The sequence below is a fragment of the Condylostylus longicornis genome, unplaced genomic scaffold (genome assembly GCF_029603195.1).
Source record: "Condylostylus longicornis isolate FDR11 unplaced genomic scaffold, ASM2960319v2 ptg000084l, whole genome shotgun sequence".
Classification (NCBI taxonomy): Eukaryota; Metazoa; Arthropoda; class Insecta; order Diptera; family Dolichopodidae; genus Condylostylus; species Condylostylus longicornis.
This window is the reverse complement of record NW_026578052.1, coordinates 5,371,581-5,390,228: the sequence shown is the minus strand read 5'-3', so window position 1 is coordinate 5,390,228 and position 18,648 is coordinate 5,371,581. Positions and strand designations below refer to the sequence as shown.

The window sequence follows — 18,648 nt, the reverse complement described above, 5'->3', positions numbered from 1 at the left end:
ATTTGCAGGAGTTATAAGTTACGTGATCTTTCAAACATAATTTCGTTGACACAATGTTACTTTATTACTAAAATGTTTATTGGTAAATTTACGTATAAAATATGAAAAACCTACATTTTTATGCCATTTTACATGAATGTAATTTAGAGAATGAATTTTTCGTTTTCATTTTTTTTCCCTTCTATTATGATGCCATAAGTATTTGTAATTTTTTTTTTTTCTTACCACAAAATTATTAAAAATATTAAAAACGACAATAGCTATTATTTCACAAAATAATATTTAATCTAAATTTCGAGAAATTATGAAAAAAATATATTAAAAAAAATTATATCAACAAAATTCCTTACACAATAATATTCCCAAACGAAAATAAAGCCTTACGTCATCCTTTACTTTTTATGTATACAAAAAATGTTTATAAACATTAAAGAACTTTATTAATTTATATTCAGAGCGCAAGGGTAATAAGAATTTTTTTTCCGCAAAAATGACAGTTCGCGAAGAAGTGACATTTCAGTAACATCTAATCGCAATTTCTCACTGGCTGAAAGTAATAAAAAAAAAATTAATATTTTTAATTCAGTGAACGCATTTTAAACTTTTTTTTTTGGAAAAGAAAATTTTGCAGTTTTTACTCTCAATATATTATAGTTGCTACAATTTTATTAATTGTTGGAAAGCTTTATTTTGATGAAACCGGTTTTCATATTTTACCACAAGGTATAATAATTCTGACTAACCAGCCCACCATACCTCCAGAGACCAAAAAGAAAAAAAAAAGAAAAACGAAAATAATAAAGAAAAAAGTCACATCATACGAATTTCACATTCCTACTCATTCCTCATCAAATATTTAAAAAGAGTAATATTTTGTATATGAAAAGGAAGGAAAAATTTGATTACCTACCAAAAAGAAATTTTTAATCGTCATATTTTTGGCTTGCCTACTTGAAGTGTATGATAAAAATAATCGATCGGAATTTAACGAGAAAGGAAATCAAATCACACAAAAAGTTCATGGTTAAAATAATTGTTGAACAACCAAAACATATTTAAACTAGAGAGCAACTAAAATTTTTATTTGTATCGTGTTGTATTTTATATGAATTAAATATACTAAAATTTAATAAAATACTACTTATAGGTAGTAGGGTGGTATCATCTGCTGTTAGCTATTAAATGTTTAACAAGAAAATAAAAATAAATTTGAAAAGTTAATAAAGCTAAGCTTAAAAGCTTCATTTTATTCGTATTACTTACGCCGGTGAGATCGCGTGTTGCTGCTCTGTCTATTGAATTTATAAATTCAGTCAGTCTGTCGTATTCGCTAAAACTAAACTGTTCTTGTAAAAGGAAAAATAATTTTTTTGAAAATATTTTGTAAAAATTGCACAATAATTTGCATTAAATTTGTAAAATAATTTTATATTTAGTGAGGCTTTATACATGAATTCACTTATTTATACATCATTTATGAATTTTTAAAAATATTTTTTATTATTATTTTGGTTTTGTTTGTTTTTTTTTGTAACGAAAGTAATAAAAATAATAATTACTAAGTGGTGCGGTTTGAAAATACACAGTGTTCAATTACGTTAAATTTCAAACTGCTTAAAATGATTCATGTTTAAATTAAAAAAAATTTATTAATTTGTTATATTTATATAATATATTAATACATAAATGTATTAATAATAATTGTTCTTTAACAAAACAACAAAACAAAAAAAAAAAAGTGAAAATTTCAAAAAAATTTACACATTTACCTATCTACCTAAATAAAAAAAATATTTAATCTTTATATAAACAAAAAAAAATTAAGCACATTCAACATGAATATGGATACCAGTAGTGTTACACCAAATTATTCTTATATATTTAATTTTGAGAATGATTTTGTTCATTATAAAACCCGGCTGTGGATGATTGATAATTGGACATTAGTATTTTATTATAGTGCTGCATATATTATGGTTATATTTGGTGTACAACATTTTATGAAAAATCGACCAAAATATGAATTAAGAGGATTATTAATATTATGGAATACAGCATTAGCAATGTTCAGTTTTATGGGTTTTACACGCACAGCACCCGAATTAATTCATGTATTACGTAATTATGGTTTATATCATTCAATATGTGTACCAACATTTATTGAACAAGATCGTGTTAGTGGATTTTGGACATGGTTATTTGTTTTATCAAAATTACCAGAATTGGGTGATACAATATTTATTGTATTAAGAAAACAACCATTAATATTTTTACATTGGTATCATCATATTACTGTTTTAATGTATTCATGGTTTTCTTATTCAGAGTATACAGCATCAGCACGTTGGTTTATTGTTATGAATTATTGTGTACATTCCATAATGTATTCATATTATGCATTAAAAGCAGCTAAATTTCAACCACCACGTTTTATTGCAATGATTATAACAACATTACAATTAATTCAAATGATTGTTGGTTGTACAATTAATGTATGGGCTCGTGATTTTCTACAAACACATGGAAGACAAGCATGTCATATATCTACAACAAATATTAGAGTATCACTAGTCATGTATTTCAGTTATTTTATATTATTTGCAAGATTCTTCTATAAAGCATATATATCACCATCACCGTCCAAAAGGGAAAGCCATAAAAAACACATTTATGATCCGTCATCATCAAGAATAGAATCAACAAAAACCAAAGTAGATTTTACAAATAATCTGGATGCTACAACTGGAAAAGTAAAAGCTCATTAAATATGATAAAGTCTAATTCTAAATTATTCAACCTAATATATATTATATTACAATATATGTATTATGTATATTCAGAAAATTTTATTAATAATTATTATTATTATTTTTTTAATAATAAGAAAAAGTAGAAATGGTTAAAAGTTTCTAGTTTTTGTTTTTCTTGAAGAAAAGAATCAAATAAACAGAAAAAATAAAAAAAAAAAATTAGTTAAATTAGGTACTTAGCCTCAAAATAAAATTTATTTAAAAAGTAAATGCTTGGCCATTACAATATTTTGCAAGTCAAAAATAAGTAAATGTACCTAGGTAAAAAAAAAAAACAAGTAAACTATATATATTACATAGATATTAATATTTATTTAAGAAAAAAAAACCAACCAGAACAAATTTATCGCATTTTGATAGAAATTTAATTCAAAAATAAAATATGTAAAAAATATTTGAAAACACATTAAAAGCAGAAGAAAATGAATACTGCCCCACTGCTCGACTATTTGTGAGAATAATTAATTGTTTATTATTATAAAAGCGAAACGCAAAGAGCTAATAATCAAATAAATTGTAATTTTTCTTTCCATTTGCTAAATTTATTTTTATACCCAGCAAGGTATTTATTTTTTTTTTAATTTTCATTATGAAAAGTAGAAATTTGGAACCGGTAATTTAGAAAACAGGAAGAGTGTAGTTGTATTCGTTTTTGGTTATTTTCTTGTTCTACTTTAATAAAGTCTGAGATATTGATTAAAGTTTTCGCTTTTGCAAAATGCTTCTGCTTCTAATGTATTATTCATTTTAAAATTGAAAATTTGAAAAAAATAAAAATACCACACTATAAGAAAAAGGAATTAATTTATGATAATAGTAAAAAAATTAATAAAATGTTTCAATTATATATTAATATTATAAATGTAAATTATTTTTCAAAAAAAAAAAAAAAGAAATGTTAAGATAAATTATACTTACATACATATTTAGTTTTTTGATTGATTCAAATTTAAAAGAAATCAAAATTTCAAAAAAGAGAAAAAACAAAAAAAAAAACAAGATTTATTGACCTAAAAATTTAATTTATAAAAAAAAATTAGGTGTTAAGTAAAACAAAAAAATAATGTTACAAAAAAATTTATATACATACAACATATATATTATATATTTGGGGAAATATTTGATGAAAAAAAAAACATAAAACACAAAGTATTTTTTATTATTTGTTGGAAAAAAGGGATACAATGTAAAGCCTTCATTATATTTTATTTTGCTAGATTTAAGTTAAAAAAAAATGAGAACGAAATACAATGTAATTCATTCAGTTGGATAATATTCAATATTACGGTTATAGTTTATAATGGGATAATATTAAAACGTTTGTTGTCAAAAATTTTTATTAAAAATAAGTTGGCATACTGTGGATTATCGATCGTATCCAAATTAATGGGAAATTGCTCCTAATTATAAGTGTATCTACATTATATCTACAATATGAAACAACAGCATCTAATGTGACAACAAGTCATAATTGTGTAACCTATTCACGTAACAAACTCTCCTATTTTCTGTCATTCAATTCATAGAGTTGTTTAAAATTTATAAAAAAATTTAAGTTAACAATTATTCTTTCATTTATTTGATTTCATATCTCAATCTCATTAATTCCTGCTATAAAAAATTAAAAAAATTAATCAAAATGACAAAATTTAAATCATGTTTTTGTTTCTTTTTTTATATCATGTTTTGTTTTTAATTATATTTGATTGTATATATATATATTGTACCGGAAGATAATGAACTTTTTAGGTAAATAAATTGACATGAAAACTAAAAATACAAATAAAGCATTAATTATGCACGTTTTGCAATTGAATCTAGATAATGTAGGTATCTATTTTTTGCTAAAAATTATCCCAAAATACACACTCTTACCGTAATATATATATATATATATATATATTTATAATATAGACGCTTTATATAGAAAAACATGAAATGATTAAGGAATACGGCTATGTACATATACGTAAAAGAAAAAAAAGAAAAAAAAAAAAACAAAGAAAATTATTTAATAAAAAGAAAAAAAATTTACAAAATATTTAAAGTAGAACGAAACCAAAATAAACAAATTTTTAAAATTATATTAATATTTAAATTAATAAATTATTTTCATTACTATTTTTTTTTTTATAAATAAAATTGTAAGCAAAATAAATTCATTCATATATAAAATATCATTGTAAACAGCATATATTTTAATTTATTAGATTATTTTAATGATTATCCGAAATTTTCTTATTATCAGCTAATTAATATTCATATTTAACTTAAATATTCTATAGATTATTTAGTTTTCAAGAATTAATTTCCATATAATATTTTATTAAATAAATATTTTTTATACATATGCAAAAACTAAGAAGAAAAGTGATCGAGTATTAAGAATTATATTATTTCATGTAATAAGTATAACAAAATATTAAAATCATATTTTAATATGCATTTCTTTACTTGTCATTAAATAAATTAATAATTTTTTATCCCATTAATATGAGATTAACTTTGAATTTAATATGAATTTCTAATGGCTGTAATAAGACGTTTTTGTAATACAATTTCTTTAACAACCTCATATCCTTTCAAAGAATAGAGTAGTAAGAAACGATACAATATTGTGCATTTAAATATTTTCGTATATATGTACATATTTTTAAAAAACATATATATTTGTACTATTAAATATTTAAAAAAAAAATTAATAAGTATTTAAAATTTTCGTAAAATTCAACATCACCAATCAATGGATATAAAATTGTTTTCCCTTTACAATTATTTATTATATTGTATAAGTAAGGTTAAATTTAAATAATGATTCCTAATTTTTATCATAAAAAGAAAAAACTTTATCATTCCAAAATAATAAATGAAAATTAATATTTTTATAAAATATTTTTCACTGTTGTAAAAAATTTAGTGATGAAAAATACTTAGAAATATTTTTTTTTTTGTAATTTAAGATTATTTGTTATTAACTTGAAAGAAAATATTAATTTGTTAATTGCCTACATACTGAATGAATTTAAAACATATTGTAGTTTGTTTTAGGACGAATGAATTTATTTTGCTTTAAATATCGTTTTCCAAAATAGAAATATTTTCAAGTTTTAAAAGACTCCTGTTGTATTTTTTCAGTTTTTCTTTTCATTAATTATAAAATACATAAATATGTTACGATACATTTTTATTTTTAAGAAACGAAAACAAAAATTATTGAATTCAACCACTATTATTTAGAGATCCAAGAAAAAAAGAATAAAAACGATTTGTGAAAGCAGAAACATTTAAAATGAAAAAAAAAATAAGAAAACAAGAAAAATACACTTTTAGAAAAAGAAAAGAAAGTAAAGATAATAAAAAGTAAAAAAAATTGATCAAATTAAAAAGTTTATTTTTAATTAAAAGTTTTCAGGAATAAGACTTCCTCATGGGAACCACAAAAAAAATTTCCTTATTCAAAGTATTTAAAGCTACAAATAAAATACTTATATATGGCAGAGGCGCTAAAATTTTGATTTCTTTAAGGCATTCTAATCATCGCAAACAAGTAGTATTAAAACAATTAATAAATTCTTTGCAAATAGTGAGGGAATTTCGATAATTCAGGAATACACTCAAGGTTCTAAATTAAATTTTAAAAAGTATTTATTTTTATTTTTTATTACCTATAGTGAGTGCTTGGTTTATTAGTGAATTTATTTATGTATCGACATTAATTTTATTCTTTGTGTAGAGAGCGTAATAATTTTTATTACATTATTTTTAATTTTCATTACATTTTTTTACGTGTATAAGTATAATACTTAAATTTTTGTATATAGAAGTTACTAAACTGTAGGGGCTCAAATACTTTAATGAAATAATGTTATAAAATGTATAAAAATGTGATTATTAGCGCCTAAAAATTATACATACATTTTTAATATAATAGATATGTATATATTAATATAGTAGCTTAATTATTAGTGTTATATAGATACTTATAGAAACATCAACATACTAGTAATATTAAACATTCCAATACAAAAGAAAAAATTTCATTTTTATTATACTATTTAAAAAAAAATATATAATAATTGTTAAAAATATTTTGTGCATAATACTATCAATTTACAATGTACGTGATACAAAAAATTTGGATAATCAAATAGTAGTTGTATTGTATTTGAATGTGTAAATAATAGTATACTGAACAAAAGAAAAATTAAAGAAAAAAACCTTCGATTTCACAAATATTTAATAAAATATGCATAAACAAGTCAAAGTGTGACGTACGCCGAGTATGCAATTATAAACATAGTCACTTTTGCATACTTTTACAATTTTACATGTGGCTTAGGAGCCAATTTAATAGTTTTTTGTTTTACGTTTGAAGAATATTATTAGTTTAGTGTATTAAATTTTGTTTTTACGTTTTGAATGTAGAATATTTTGAAAATATTCTTAATTTCAACTAAACTGATAGTAAGCAAGTTGTCAAACAACAGAAAAATAAGGGCTTGATTGTGTATCCCGCTATTTTACTCATCAAGTGAGGAAAAAGTAAAAATGACATATCTTTGCATAATGTAGTGTTCGGGTGAGAAGAATGTCTCCGTATTACGTGTCTTGTCTTTTTCTAAAATGTATGCAAGATTTAATCAACTTTGTTTTTGAAGGTGATAGATTATTTAATTAATTTTTTAAAAATTTTCTTTTTGTAAATATGTATCTGATTTTCCTATTATTGACTTCATAAATATGAACGTATGTAAAGACACTTTAATTTGTAGATATGAATTATATTGTGTTAACACATTATAATTGATTAAAATTTTATGAGCTTTATTACATTACTAACAAAAAAAAACGATTATAAATTAGATAAATGTTAACGTTTTACGTACCAACACGTAGGTACACTATTTCGTATTCAACCAGACACGTCTAAAATTATTATTGAGTAATAGATACTTGTGATTACATGTATTGTTAGTTCAGAAACATTATTATGTACAGTAAATATATATGGAAGTTGTTTATGGATGTATGGAATGAATTCCATAATAATAAACATATATAATTTTTATCTTCAAGTTATATTAATATAAAAAGCTTCTAAATAGTAAGTAGTTTACAAAAACAACAAGAACAAAATATTTAATTATGCTTATATATGTACGTAAATTTCTAAGAAATATAAAAATTATAGAAGTATTTAATTTCTTTTTTTGTAAATATTAATCTTGTGCATGATACTAAAAATAGATCACTATGGGGGGTGTTATTGACTAAACCACAAAATTTTTGTAAATTTCAAAATAATTTTTTCCATAATTATATATTATATTTTAATTACACTAATGGTATATTAATTAATTCTAATAACATTAATGAATAGTTAAATAATTAAAATTAGTAACTTAATATATTTAGATATTTGTTTTGTAAAACAATGGCATGTGTTAATTTAGTTTTTAAACGAATTGTTAGGCTGCTGAAAATTGTGGTAGTTTTTGGAGATTATACACTTGTAGCGAAAAAAAAAAACATTTAGGTGACTTTATTTTCAACAGTAAAAAATATATTTTTTAGCCTCAACCAAGTTTTTGCATGTAATAATTAATATTAATCGAAGTGAAATTTTTTTCCATAAAATAAATTAAAACAAAATTCTTGAAAATTTTTTCAAACCACACAATATGAAAAATTAAAACTAGAATGATGTCGATTAATTTTGTTGTATTCATATCATCAACTTACTTAATCTTGTTAAATTGCATGAAAAGTTTGTTTATTTTCCTGATTTCCTCAACTTCCTATTAACCTACCGCAAAATGTTTTTAAATTCTAAGGCATATAAAAAAAAATCAAATAGTTTAACAAGTTTTATTTTCGAATTAACTTTTAGATTTCCAGTATGATAAAAAAAAAATTAATAAAACTTTCCGATATGAACTTTATAATGCCCTAAGGAATAAAATATTTGTATTTCAACTTAAAGTAAGTATAAATTTGATTGTGGTTTAACAAGAAAATGAAATATAAGTCAATAAGTTTTTTAACTAAAAACAAATAATAACAAAAACGACATTTTTTTTATTTCAACCACAATAATTTCAGGTTATTTGAACTGTAATAATTGTTAAAAAAAGTTACAAATCTTAAAAATATATTCACTAAAACTTGATTTTAATTACATTATGTTTTACATTTTTGAATAGAAGAAGAAACTTTATGATATTAACTTATAATTATAAAAATACAAATTTAGGATAACTCTTGGAAAGGGAAGAAGTGAATATTTAAAATTAAGGCTGTACTTTGATTAAACTTTCTTTTAATTGGAATTGTATAAGGCTGGCATTTTAAAATATCTTGAAATTGGAAGTGAAGTCTCTAACTATTAGAATAATGTTACTATCACATTTGATGTATGTGCTTCCCAAATTAATATATAATGAACTCTTTAAAATTGTTGTTTATTTCGAGCCCTTAATAAGTGCTTCGATTTTATACTAAAATTTATTTAAATTAATGCAGTAATCAAATATATTCATGAAATTGTTAAAAAGTTTTTAAGAAAAAAACGTAGGTCCTCATAATCTGCCTTACTTACGTTTATTAATGACGATAGTTCATTAAATATTTCTTTAAAAAACTTAAAAATACCTCGAAAGATTCTAATAATAAATGTAATTTTTTTATTTTAAAATTAGTAAAATTTTATAATGGTTGTAAACGCTCATATATGTATGTATACAAAATTAATTTAAAAATAATTTTTAAAAAATTTGAAACAGGTGCGTAAGTACTCAACAATTATTATTTAATTCACAAAATAAAATGTTTAAATTTAGATTTTATTTTTTAATTGTAATTCTCTTTTATATGTTTTTAGGTGTCTAAAATTTTAAATTACATATATACGATTGAAGGTACACGCGTGTTATATTAAAATTATTAAATCCTCCAATTACTGGCGATTTATTCCTTGAAAACTTATTATCACATTAGCGTTAACGTATTGTTTGTATAAAAAATAAATATATATTATGTACTTTAAAAATGTGTTATGAACTTTGAAAAAAGTGACATAAATAGGGACCTATTCTCAATTGAGAACAATCTATCGCATTCCCTACTTGCTTTCAGTCAATCTACATTTTGGAAATTTTCCAAGTTCTTGAAATGTGTTCCGAATCAAAAAGTATATTAAGAGATCATTCTGAAATTGCACAAATTTCATTGCGAAAGTTTTTTGAATATCTCGAAGCGATGTGAATTTTACTGGTTTATAAAAACTGATTATAAAGCATAACTTTTCTTTTTGTTTTTTATTTTATTGTAAGTTAAATTGTTTTTGGACACGATATGGTACTCCTCTATGGTGGTAAACATGAAATTTCGTTTCTTTTATCATTTTCTTGAGAATTTTAAGATTTTATTATGATTTGCTAAGGAAAAGGTAGTTCCACTACGCCAGAACCCCGCATGACTTATAGTAAGGTTGAAATACTCTCAGAGATGACCTGGTATCAGGGACACTACGTTTGAGGCAGTTAGTATACTAGTCAATTAGGTGCAGGTCGTATAACATCACTGGATTTGGGGGGTGGCAGCTCACTGAACACAGGTTTTACCGGTTATTTCAAACTGTTTGAGATTCTTTTGGTTTACGAACTCTCTCTCAACTTCTTCGATATGGTTGGACCTACCAGACAAAAGTTTATTTCGTAGAAGAAAAATTATCATCCACCTGCCTCCTTCTCAAATTGTCACTTTTCGAAATTTGAAAATTTTAAATTTTCAGCAAAATAAATTTTCGAAACTGAACGCTGCTCTAAAATTTCTATAAATGCAGAAAGCTAACGGTAAATATCATTTCATCAAAAAATATAATTATTTATCTTAACTCACTTAGTTAATTAGAACATTATGTTAACGCCTCTTTTAATCCTTTTTTTTGTCTCATGAAAGAAAGTAATTTAAAAAAAGTTGACGATTACGTATTTTTAACAGCAGTATTTTCAATTGTTGACCGAAAAATTGCTACTAAACAAACCATTGTTTGCATAAATAATTCGAATTAATTTCGAATTTTTACAAAAATATCACAGCTAATTACCCATAAAAATTATATTTATAAATTTCAAGCAAAGAAAATTATATTAATTATAAATTAATACAATTATTATTACCATATTAGTATAAGAAATCCATGAATTAAAAATTAAAAAGATATTTTAAACTGAAATTTTACGTACTTATCTATTTTTAATTTTGAAATTAATGGTTATTATTAAATCTTTAAAAATAATCTGTGTTTTTTATTAATAATATTTTCATCATAAATTTACGGATATTAAATACAGTTTAAAAGCTATAAATTTGTTAATAAATATATCAGTAACGAATTAACTTTAAATTAGATTTAATGTATTTATTAAGGAAAATTTCTTAATTTTTATTTATTTGAATATAAAGTTTCACATTGCATACTAACAAGTTAATATTATTTACAATTGCATTTATTGTATTAAAATCTTTTTATTAAGAAAAATGAATTTTAATAATGTTGAATTATTAAATTATAGTTATGTATTCAGTTTTGAGCGAGATTTTTCATACATTAAAACACGAAATTGGATAATAGATCAATGGAAAATGACATTTTTATATAGTTTTATATATTTAATAATAATATTTAGTATAAAAAATTTTATGAAAAATCATCAAAAATTTGAATTAAAATTATTAAATATATTATGGAATTTATTTTTGGCATTATTTAGTATGATTGGATTTTCACGTACAATACCAGAATTTATTTATATATTTAAAAATTATGGGTTTTCATATACAATATGTTCACCGACATATATATTTGCTGATAAAGTTAGTGGATTTTGGACATATTTATTTACAATGTCAAAATTAATTGAACTTGGTGATACAATATTTATTGTATTAAGAAAACAACCATTAATATTTTTACATTATTATCATCATATTACAGTTTTAATATATGGATGGTTTACATATGCTGATTTAGCACCATCAGGTGCTATACGTTGGTTTATTGTTATGAATTATTTTGTACATTCATTAATGTATTCATATTATATATTTAAGGCAGCAAAATTTAAAATACCACGATTTATTGCAATCACAATAACAACATTACAAATATTACAAATGGTTATAGGTTGTTTTATTAATATAATAAGTTTAATATATTTGGATAGATATCATGATCAGGGTTGTTTTGTATCATTAAAAAATGTAAAAGCATCATTTTTTATATATTTTACATATTTTACACTATTTGTAAAATATTTTTACGAAGCGTACATAGTAAAATCATCTAAAATTACAAAAAAAATAATTTGAATGTTAAGATTGTTTATTTGATAGTAAAGAAAGATATGTAATGATAAATGTTCTTAAGATTATTCTGATTTTTTAAATAATTCAGAAATTATAAAAATAAATTTAATCAAATCAAAAAAAAAAATTGAATTAAAAAAAATAGTACCCTAATTGAATTATGATTTAAGAAACTTTTAATATGTTTAAGTTAGAAATTTTGAAGATAAATTACAAATTTTTTGTAATTTTTGAAGATAAACTAAATAAGTATAATAAATAAAAAACAAAATTTTGATAAAGATAACAAAAATGTAGAATACAAGAATTTTTTAAGTTTCAAATAAATTTATGACTAAAGAACTTAACAACTATGGTTGTCTATAAAAATATTAACTCTTTATACTTACTTCATAGAAGTTATTTCCTAAAAATTATAAAATATCATTATAAAATTCAAATTGAAATGCAATATTTTACCAATTAAAGTGCAAAACTGAAACTCGTCATTGAATATTATGCAACTAGTGTATTTTCTTTTTATAATATTAAATATTAAAATAAATAATAAAATTTAATACTTGTGAATATTTCAGCTCGAATTCGTTAAATTCGACAAAACAATTAAATAAAAATTTTTATATGAAATTAAAATTCAAACGAAAAAAGAGCAGTTTTACAAAATACAAATTACAACAGCAGTTAAAATGACAGATGAAATTCCGTGTTCTTGTTATAATTACGCCTGTTTACACGGCGACTTTTGCATTAATTGTCGACATACATTTCTTATCAAAAAGCTTTGTTGGCAAGCATTAGTGAAAAAGCCGTCGTAATATCGGAAAAAAATTTTTACTCAATAATTTGTGAGGATAAACTAAATGACCAAATGAAAGAGAGTTAAATGATCATACGAATTCAGTTCAGCTATTTTGTCCGTCTTTTTTTTCACAAATAAGTACACATATTTATATGATATACGAATATTTTTATAGTTTAATTATTAAACAAATTTTTGCAAGCCAATTAATAAACTATGAATGTAAAAAAAATCAAACAAGTTTTATTACTTTTTCAAATTAAAAGTCTTTTTTAACTTTGAATTTAATATTGGGTTGTATGAATTTTTATTGCGTTCTTAATAATTACAATTACTGTACGTATACTATTTGTCTACAAATTAGCTCGTAACTGAGAACAATTAAATGTGTATAATTACATTGCTAATATTTAAATTCGTACTTGAAATTTTAAATAATAATAATGCACTTGTTCTTTTTAATTGAATTTTTTAAATCACATGTTTATGCATATTTATAAATTTTTATAATAATTTAGTTGATAGCAGCTATGAATTTAATTGTTTTTTTGCTTATCGTAAATGAAAGAAGTATAATTTCTAAAATATTGTATTTACGATAAGCGGCTGCAATTTCTTAAAATACTTGGCATATATACTTGGCATTGATACGAAATGTTAGTAGTACTTTGCGCCTACTAAATTGTAGTTTGTTGCTTTGAATGCACTTTGTTTATTTTCCCTATATTGTTTATTGATTGCATGAAACTTGACTTTACTTTATTTTTTAATTTTATTTTCTCCTGCATGGTTGTTTTAAGCATTACTTGATTTTTGCAAATTCTTGTATGTATAACAAGATTTTATATTAAAATGTTATTGATGACTTCTGTGTGCGGACTAGGTGGGATGAATGGCCGTGGGACATCATCATTATTATTATTATTGTTATTATTATACTGTGAATTGATACAATAGTTTAAAACTTCTAAGTCTTCCTTCTCTTTTGGGTTTTGCATAGTTAGTTCACGTTAGATTTATCCGTCATTTTATGTTTCATGGAATAGTTAATTTGGATTCGTGATAACGCATTTTCGTACTGATTTTCTTCTGCTAATACAATTTTTATTAATATGTTTAAATTTTCAAATAATGTAAGTTTCTTATAAGTTTAACGATATCTACAACCACATTTACCAGGTAAACTTTGTCCACTTTGTTAGCAATATTTATAAAATATTTTTTTATTTTTCATACTATAGCTTTGCAGTATAATAATATCAATATAATAATATCAATAAAATTCAAAGTTTTCATAAAACTTTCATTCATATTCAACAATACAATAAATCAGTCCATTTCCTCTTCTATAGTGAAAAAGAACTAGCAAAATATTAATTTCAATTAAGAATTAACATTAAAAATATTCAGACTATAAATGTACATTGAATATTGTATTTGATTACATTATAGTAATTGAATAAAATTATTGAATTCTTTTCTTGTTCTATTTTTAAATAGAATTTTGTATTAATATTATAAATTTCTTTTAACAAAACAATTTAACTTTTTAAAATACAATAAGCATTTATAAAAAAAAAACTTTTATAAAAAATGTTGTTAAAGGACAAAAAATATTATTAAAAGCTCACATAAAAATTGAAAAATGGATGGAACCATAAATTTAGTCTGGTATCTTAAGTATGTAAATGCAATGCTCGTAGAAGTGAAAAAAAAAAATTTAAAATAAAAATGTTTCGAAAAAAAAAATTTTGAAATAATAATGTTTCTTAAGATCCTCAGGCCTGCATACTCAGCCTTTATTGAAAAGATAAAATAAACCTCCCAATTAATTTGCTTTCCAAAATAAAAGCTATGCGCTGTTTGAAACTCTGTTAACCCTGTTTTTTTGCCGAGAGCTGAAGCAGAACGGCAGACCAAAAAACGACTTGTAGGATTATTTCAGAGCCAGGCGCCGAGAGGTTAAACGTTCGGTCCACATAATTCGCTTCATTAGAAAAAGATTTTATGTACATAGTAAAAATATAAAAACTGATTAAATAAGAATTCATACAAAAATTGAATGATTTTGAATTTTTTCACTTCATTACAAAGTTATTCGAAAGAAAAATAACCAAATAACGAAAGAACCAACTTAATACCATTTATGTTTCTTACACCTTCTCTCCATTAAAAATAAACTTTATTTTCAGAAGAGAGGGTGTAAAAGCACAACGTAAATACTATGTATACCGTCATTGCATACACGTGTAAATTTACCCAATAAGAGTGTCATAAAAAAGAAGTTACAAAATTTTATTACATTATTTTATTTTAGTTACAATATTGTGATTTTTCAATATTGTGATAATTCAATATTTTACGTCACAATATTGTGATTTTTCAATATACGGCAATAGTTTTTATTGTGTAGCTCCATTTTCAATAATTGGTCTTTCTATTGGAAAAAGTAAATATTTTATATAAAATATTTTTAATTTTTTTTTAATTATATTTGCATCTAAATTAAAAAATCACAAAATAATAAATAATTTAATATAATCACACAAGAATTACTATGTACATCGCATTTTTTAATAATAGATATTTACATACTTTGTTGTATAATTGTCTATATTATAGCAATTATTTAGTCCAATTAGATTTGTAACATGCACTGTATAATCTAGCTAGAATAATACAAAACTAAAAAGTAACTTTTATAATAAGCACGTAGCTGTGCTTTTCTACTTACTTACATATATAACAGATATATGTATTTAAATATGTTTTCATTGAATTTTATCGTTAAATAAAAATGCACTGACAATATAAGTCTGATATTTATCGTTTATTTTCGATGAAGAATTTTTAATCTACTCTACATTATTCTGTATGAATGAACACACTTTTACAAAACAACAAAGAATGAACTTTCTATAATCTAATATTGCATTCTTTTAATAATAGTATAATTGTTACATACATACCTTTTTATACTTCTTTAATTTAAAATTATAATATGAAAATTATTATACGAAATTAATAATAATGATAACAATCAAAGTTTATTTTAATCAACTTAAACTAGTAAGTAATACAAAAAACAGAATTCTAAATAAACTTAAATTAACTGTTTTTAAAAATAGTTGGTAAAAGTCGGATCCCATTGACGTTTGTCAGGAACGGGCACCGAGGGGTGGGGGAGTTCTAATTGATGTTAGGAATGCCTTTTGCACTAGCCTCGTTTCGGTCATAAACTCAGAATTCATTGAATTTGCAGTTGTTAGGATAGTTTCAAACCAAGAACTTAGTCGTAGTCAACTGTTACGTTCTATCAAGCTATATGTGTAAGGTTTGTAATAAACTCTTTTTGGCGGTGGAAACCTTGTGTAGCATTCTAAAAGCTGCTGATGAGATTATTGTCTGTGGAGACTTAATTATTGTCTGTGGATAACATTCCCAGGTTGGATTGGAGTGACGAGGAACCTTATCTAGTACCGATAGGTAGTGCTGCAGACTTTAAAATGGCTTATAGATTCACTCCAGTTAATTAAAGACAAAAAATCATAAAAGCTTAAAAATTCCATATACGAAACCTAAAACTAGGTCTATAATTTAGATTCAAATAGTTAGGAGTATTCTAAAATCAAAAAGAAAAAAGTTGAATGCACCATCATAATGTTATAATTCAAAAATATTCGACAAGACATTGGGGTATTTACAAAATAAATTGAAATTAAAAATTAGTATGAATATTCGAAGTCAATACATTAAGCATTAGGTTAGTTACTGGAGCCAGAAGAGATTCAATAGAATCATGATCAAAAGTAGAATGTCAATTTAATGACAAGCTCAATCAAAGTTGTTATATTAAAAAAGTTGTATAATTTGTGGTACAATGGTGAGAAATATTTCCATGTAGATTTAAATTACACCACTTCAATTTTGAGTTAAAAAAGGAGATGACTTTGAATTTAAATATTAACAATGTTATTCGAAAAACTATTTCGAATAATTAAATTTTGATAATTTCAATAAGTTAGCATATGAATTCAATCGCCTATGTACTCGAATGTATAAAATTAAAATAAATGAAGAAATTCTACAGGTGAGTGAACCTTTGTTCCAAAATATGTACATGTTATGCAAGAATTATAATTTAAAGAGTCAACAAGCTATTTTAATTAATATGTATATAAAATAAAGAATAATTACTTTATTTGGCTTTTTTTTCAAAATTATTTATCAATTAAACTATGTGTTATTTATATTTAATTGAATTTTAAATTTAACAATAGGTACCTACATATGTAGAAAATATTTCAAAAAACATACATATGTACGAAAATGAATATTTAATTGTAATGTGAAATTTTAAATGCGAATTTTTTTGCATTATCTATTAAATTGTCTTATATATAGTTCTATATATAGTTATATATGTGTAGAATTATTTAATTTTCATAAAATATAAATTGTATAACTTAGCTTCAAAACTATGGATGCCTAAAAGTCATTGAATTCGAATATTTTTTTAAGGGTCAGTTCCCAGTATAGTCCTTAGTCGGAAGGTCTATTCTGTGATATCCTCTCTTTATATTGAACAAAACCATGGTCTTAAGAGAAGGTGCATTAGCTTTCTAACAGGATCAGAAAGTACCTTTTTCCAATTGACAAAAATTAAATTAATTCAATAAATTTAAAAATCGGAGTTGGAAGTGTTTTAAAAATCAACTTCGTTTTAGTTTATATATACTAGCAATAAAAATTAAATTTTTATTTTTTAAGTACATATGTACATACACTTACATAATTTATGAGGATTAGTCTATATAAAGAGCGGTCTTAATATAGTTACTATGCGAGAAAAATTTTTTTATATTTTTTCACTAAGAAGAATAAATTCTTATCAACATATTGTAATTTTTTTTATAACCTTGACATATAAGCAGCCTTATTGTTTTATAAAACAAAAGGAATAACCAATATTTATTTGTATAAGCTTAAAGTTACTTGAATGATTATTTTGTATAATATTTATTTGCTTTACAATAATGTTCTATTCTATGTTGTAATGATGGGAACCTTTTAAACCTTTTTATCTACTATCTATCTATCTGTTAGATTTAGATGAATGGGTAATATAATACAATATACTTGCCACTATTATTAATAATACAATATGCGCCGCGCTTTTATGTAATTTTTGTTATTTTCTTAGTCCCATATGGTTACATTGTATTTTAACGTCACTTGTACAGAGGGAGTCGCATATAAAAATTTTACTATCATTCTTTACAGCCGTTTAGTTTACATCACAGTATTGGTAAAATTTTGAAAAACAATGAACGGGCTGCGATAAACAAAGAATTTTAAGAAAATTTCACAGATTTTTCGCTAATTGTTTTTTAGTTGCCTAAATGTTCTTCTCTATAATTATCAACTTTTCAAAGAAGGTATTGAAGCTTCAAATAAAAATTTTTTAGAACGTCAAAATAAACGGCTTAAAATTAAGGTGTTAACCAATTTTGTATCTTGTGTACGTTTAGAATTGCAAGCATTTATAATAAATATAATAAATTTATGTTAGTTGCTTTTTATATTACAAAAAAGTTTTTGAAATTTTTGGATATTAACTGAAACGCAATTAATTTTCAAGTAAACTCCTAATGTTGGAGCATTTTCAAT

At 22.9% G+C, this 18,648-nt stretch overlaps 1 protein-coding gene across 1 annotated transcript; it reads left to right on the top strand.

The window, feature by feature from the left end:
- Window positions 1-482: 482 nt before the first annotated feature.
- On the top strand, window positions 483-6,196 carry LOC129613492 (elongation of very long chain fatty acids protein 6). Its single transcript, XM_055527592.1, has one exon. It carries the CDS (start codon window positions 1,836-1,838, stop codon window positions 2,763-2,765), a length of 930 nt encoding a protein of 309 aa, XP_055383567.1. The 5' UTR covers window positions 483-1,835; the 3' UTR covers window positions 2,766-6,196.
- The last annotated feature ends 12,452 nt before the right edge of the window (window positions 6,197-18,648 follow it).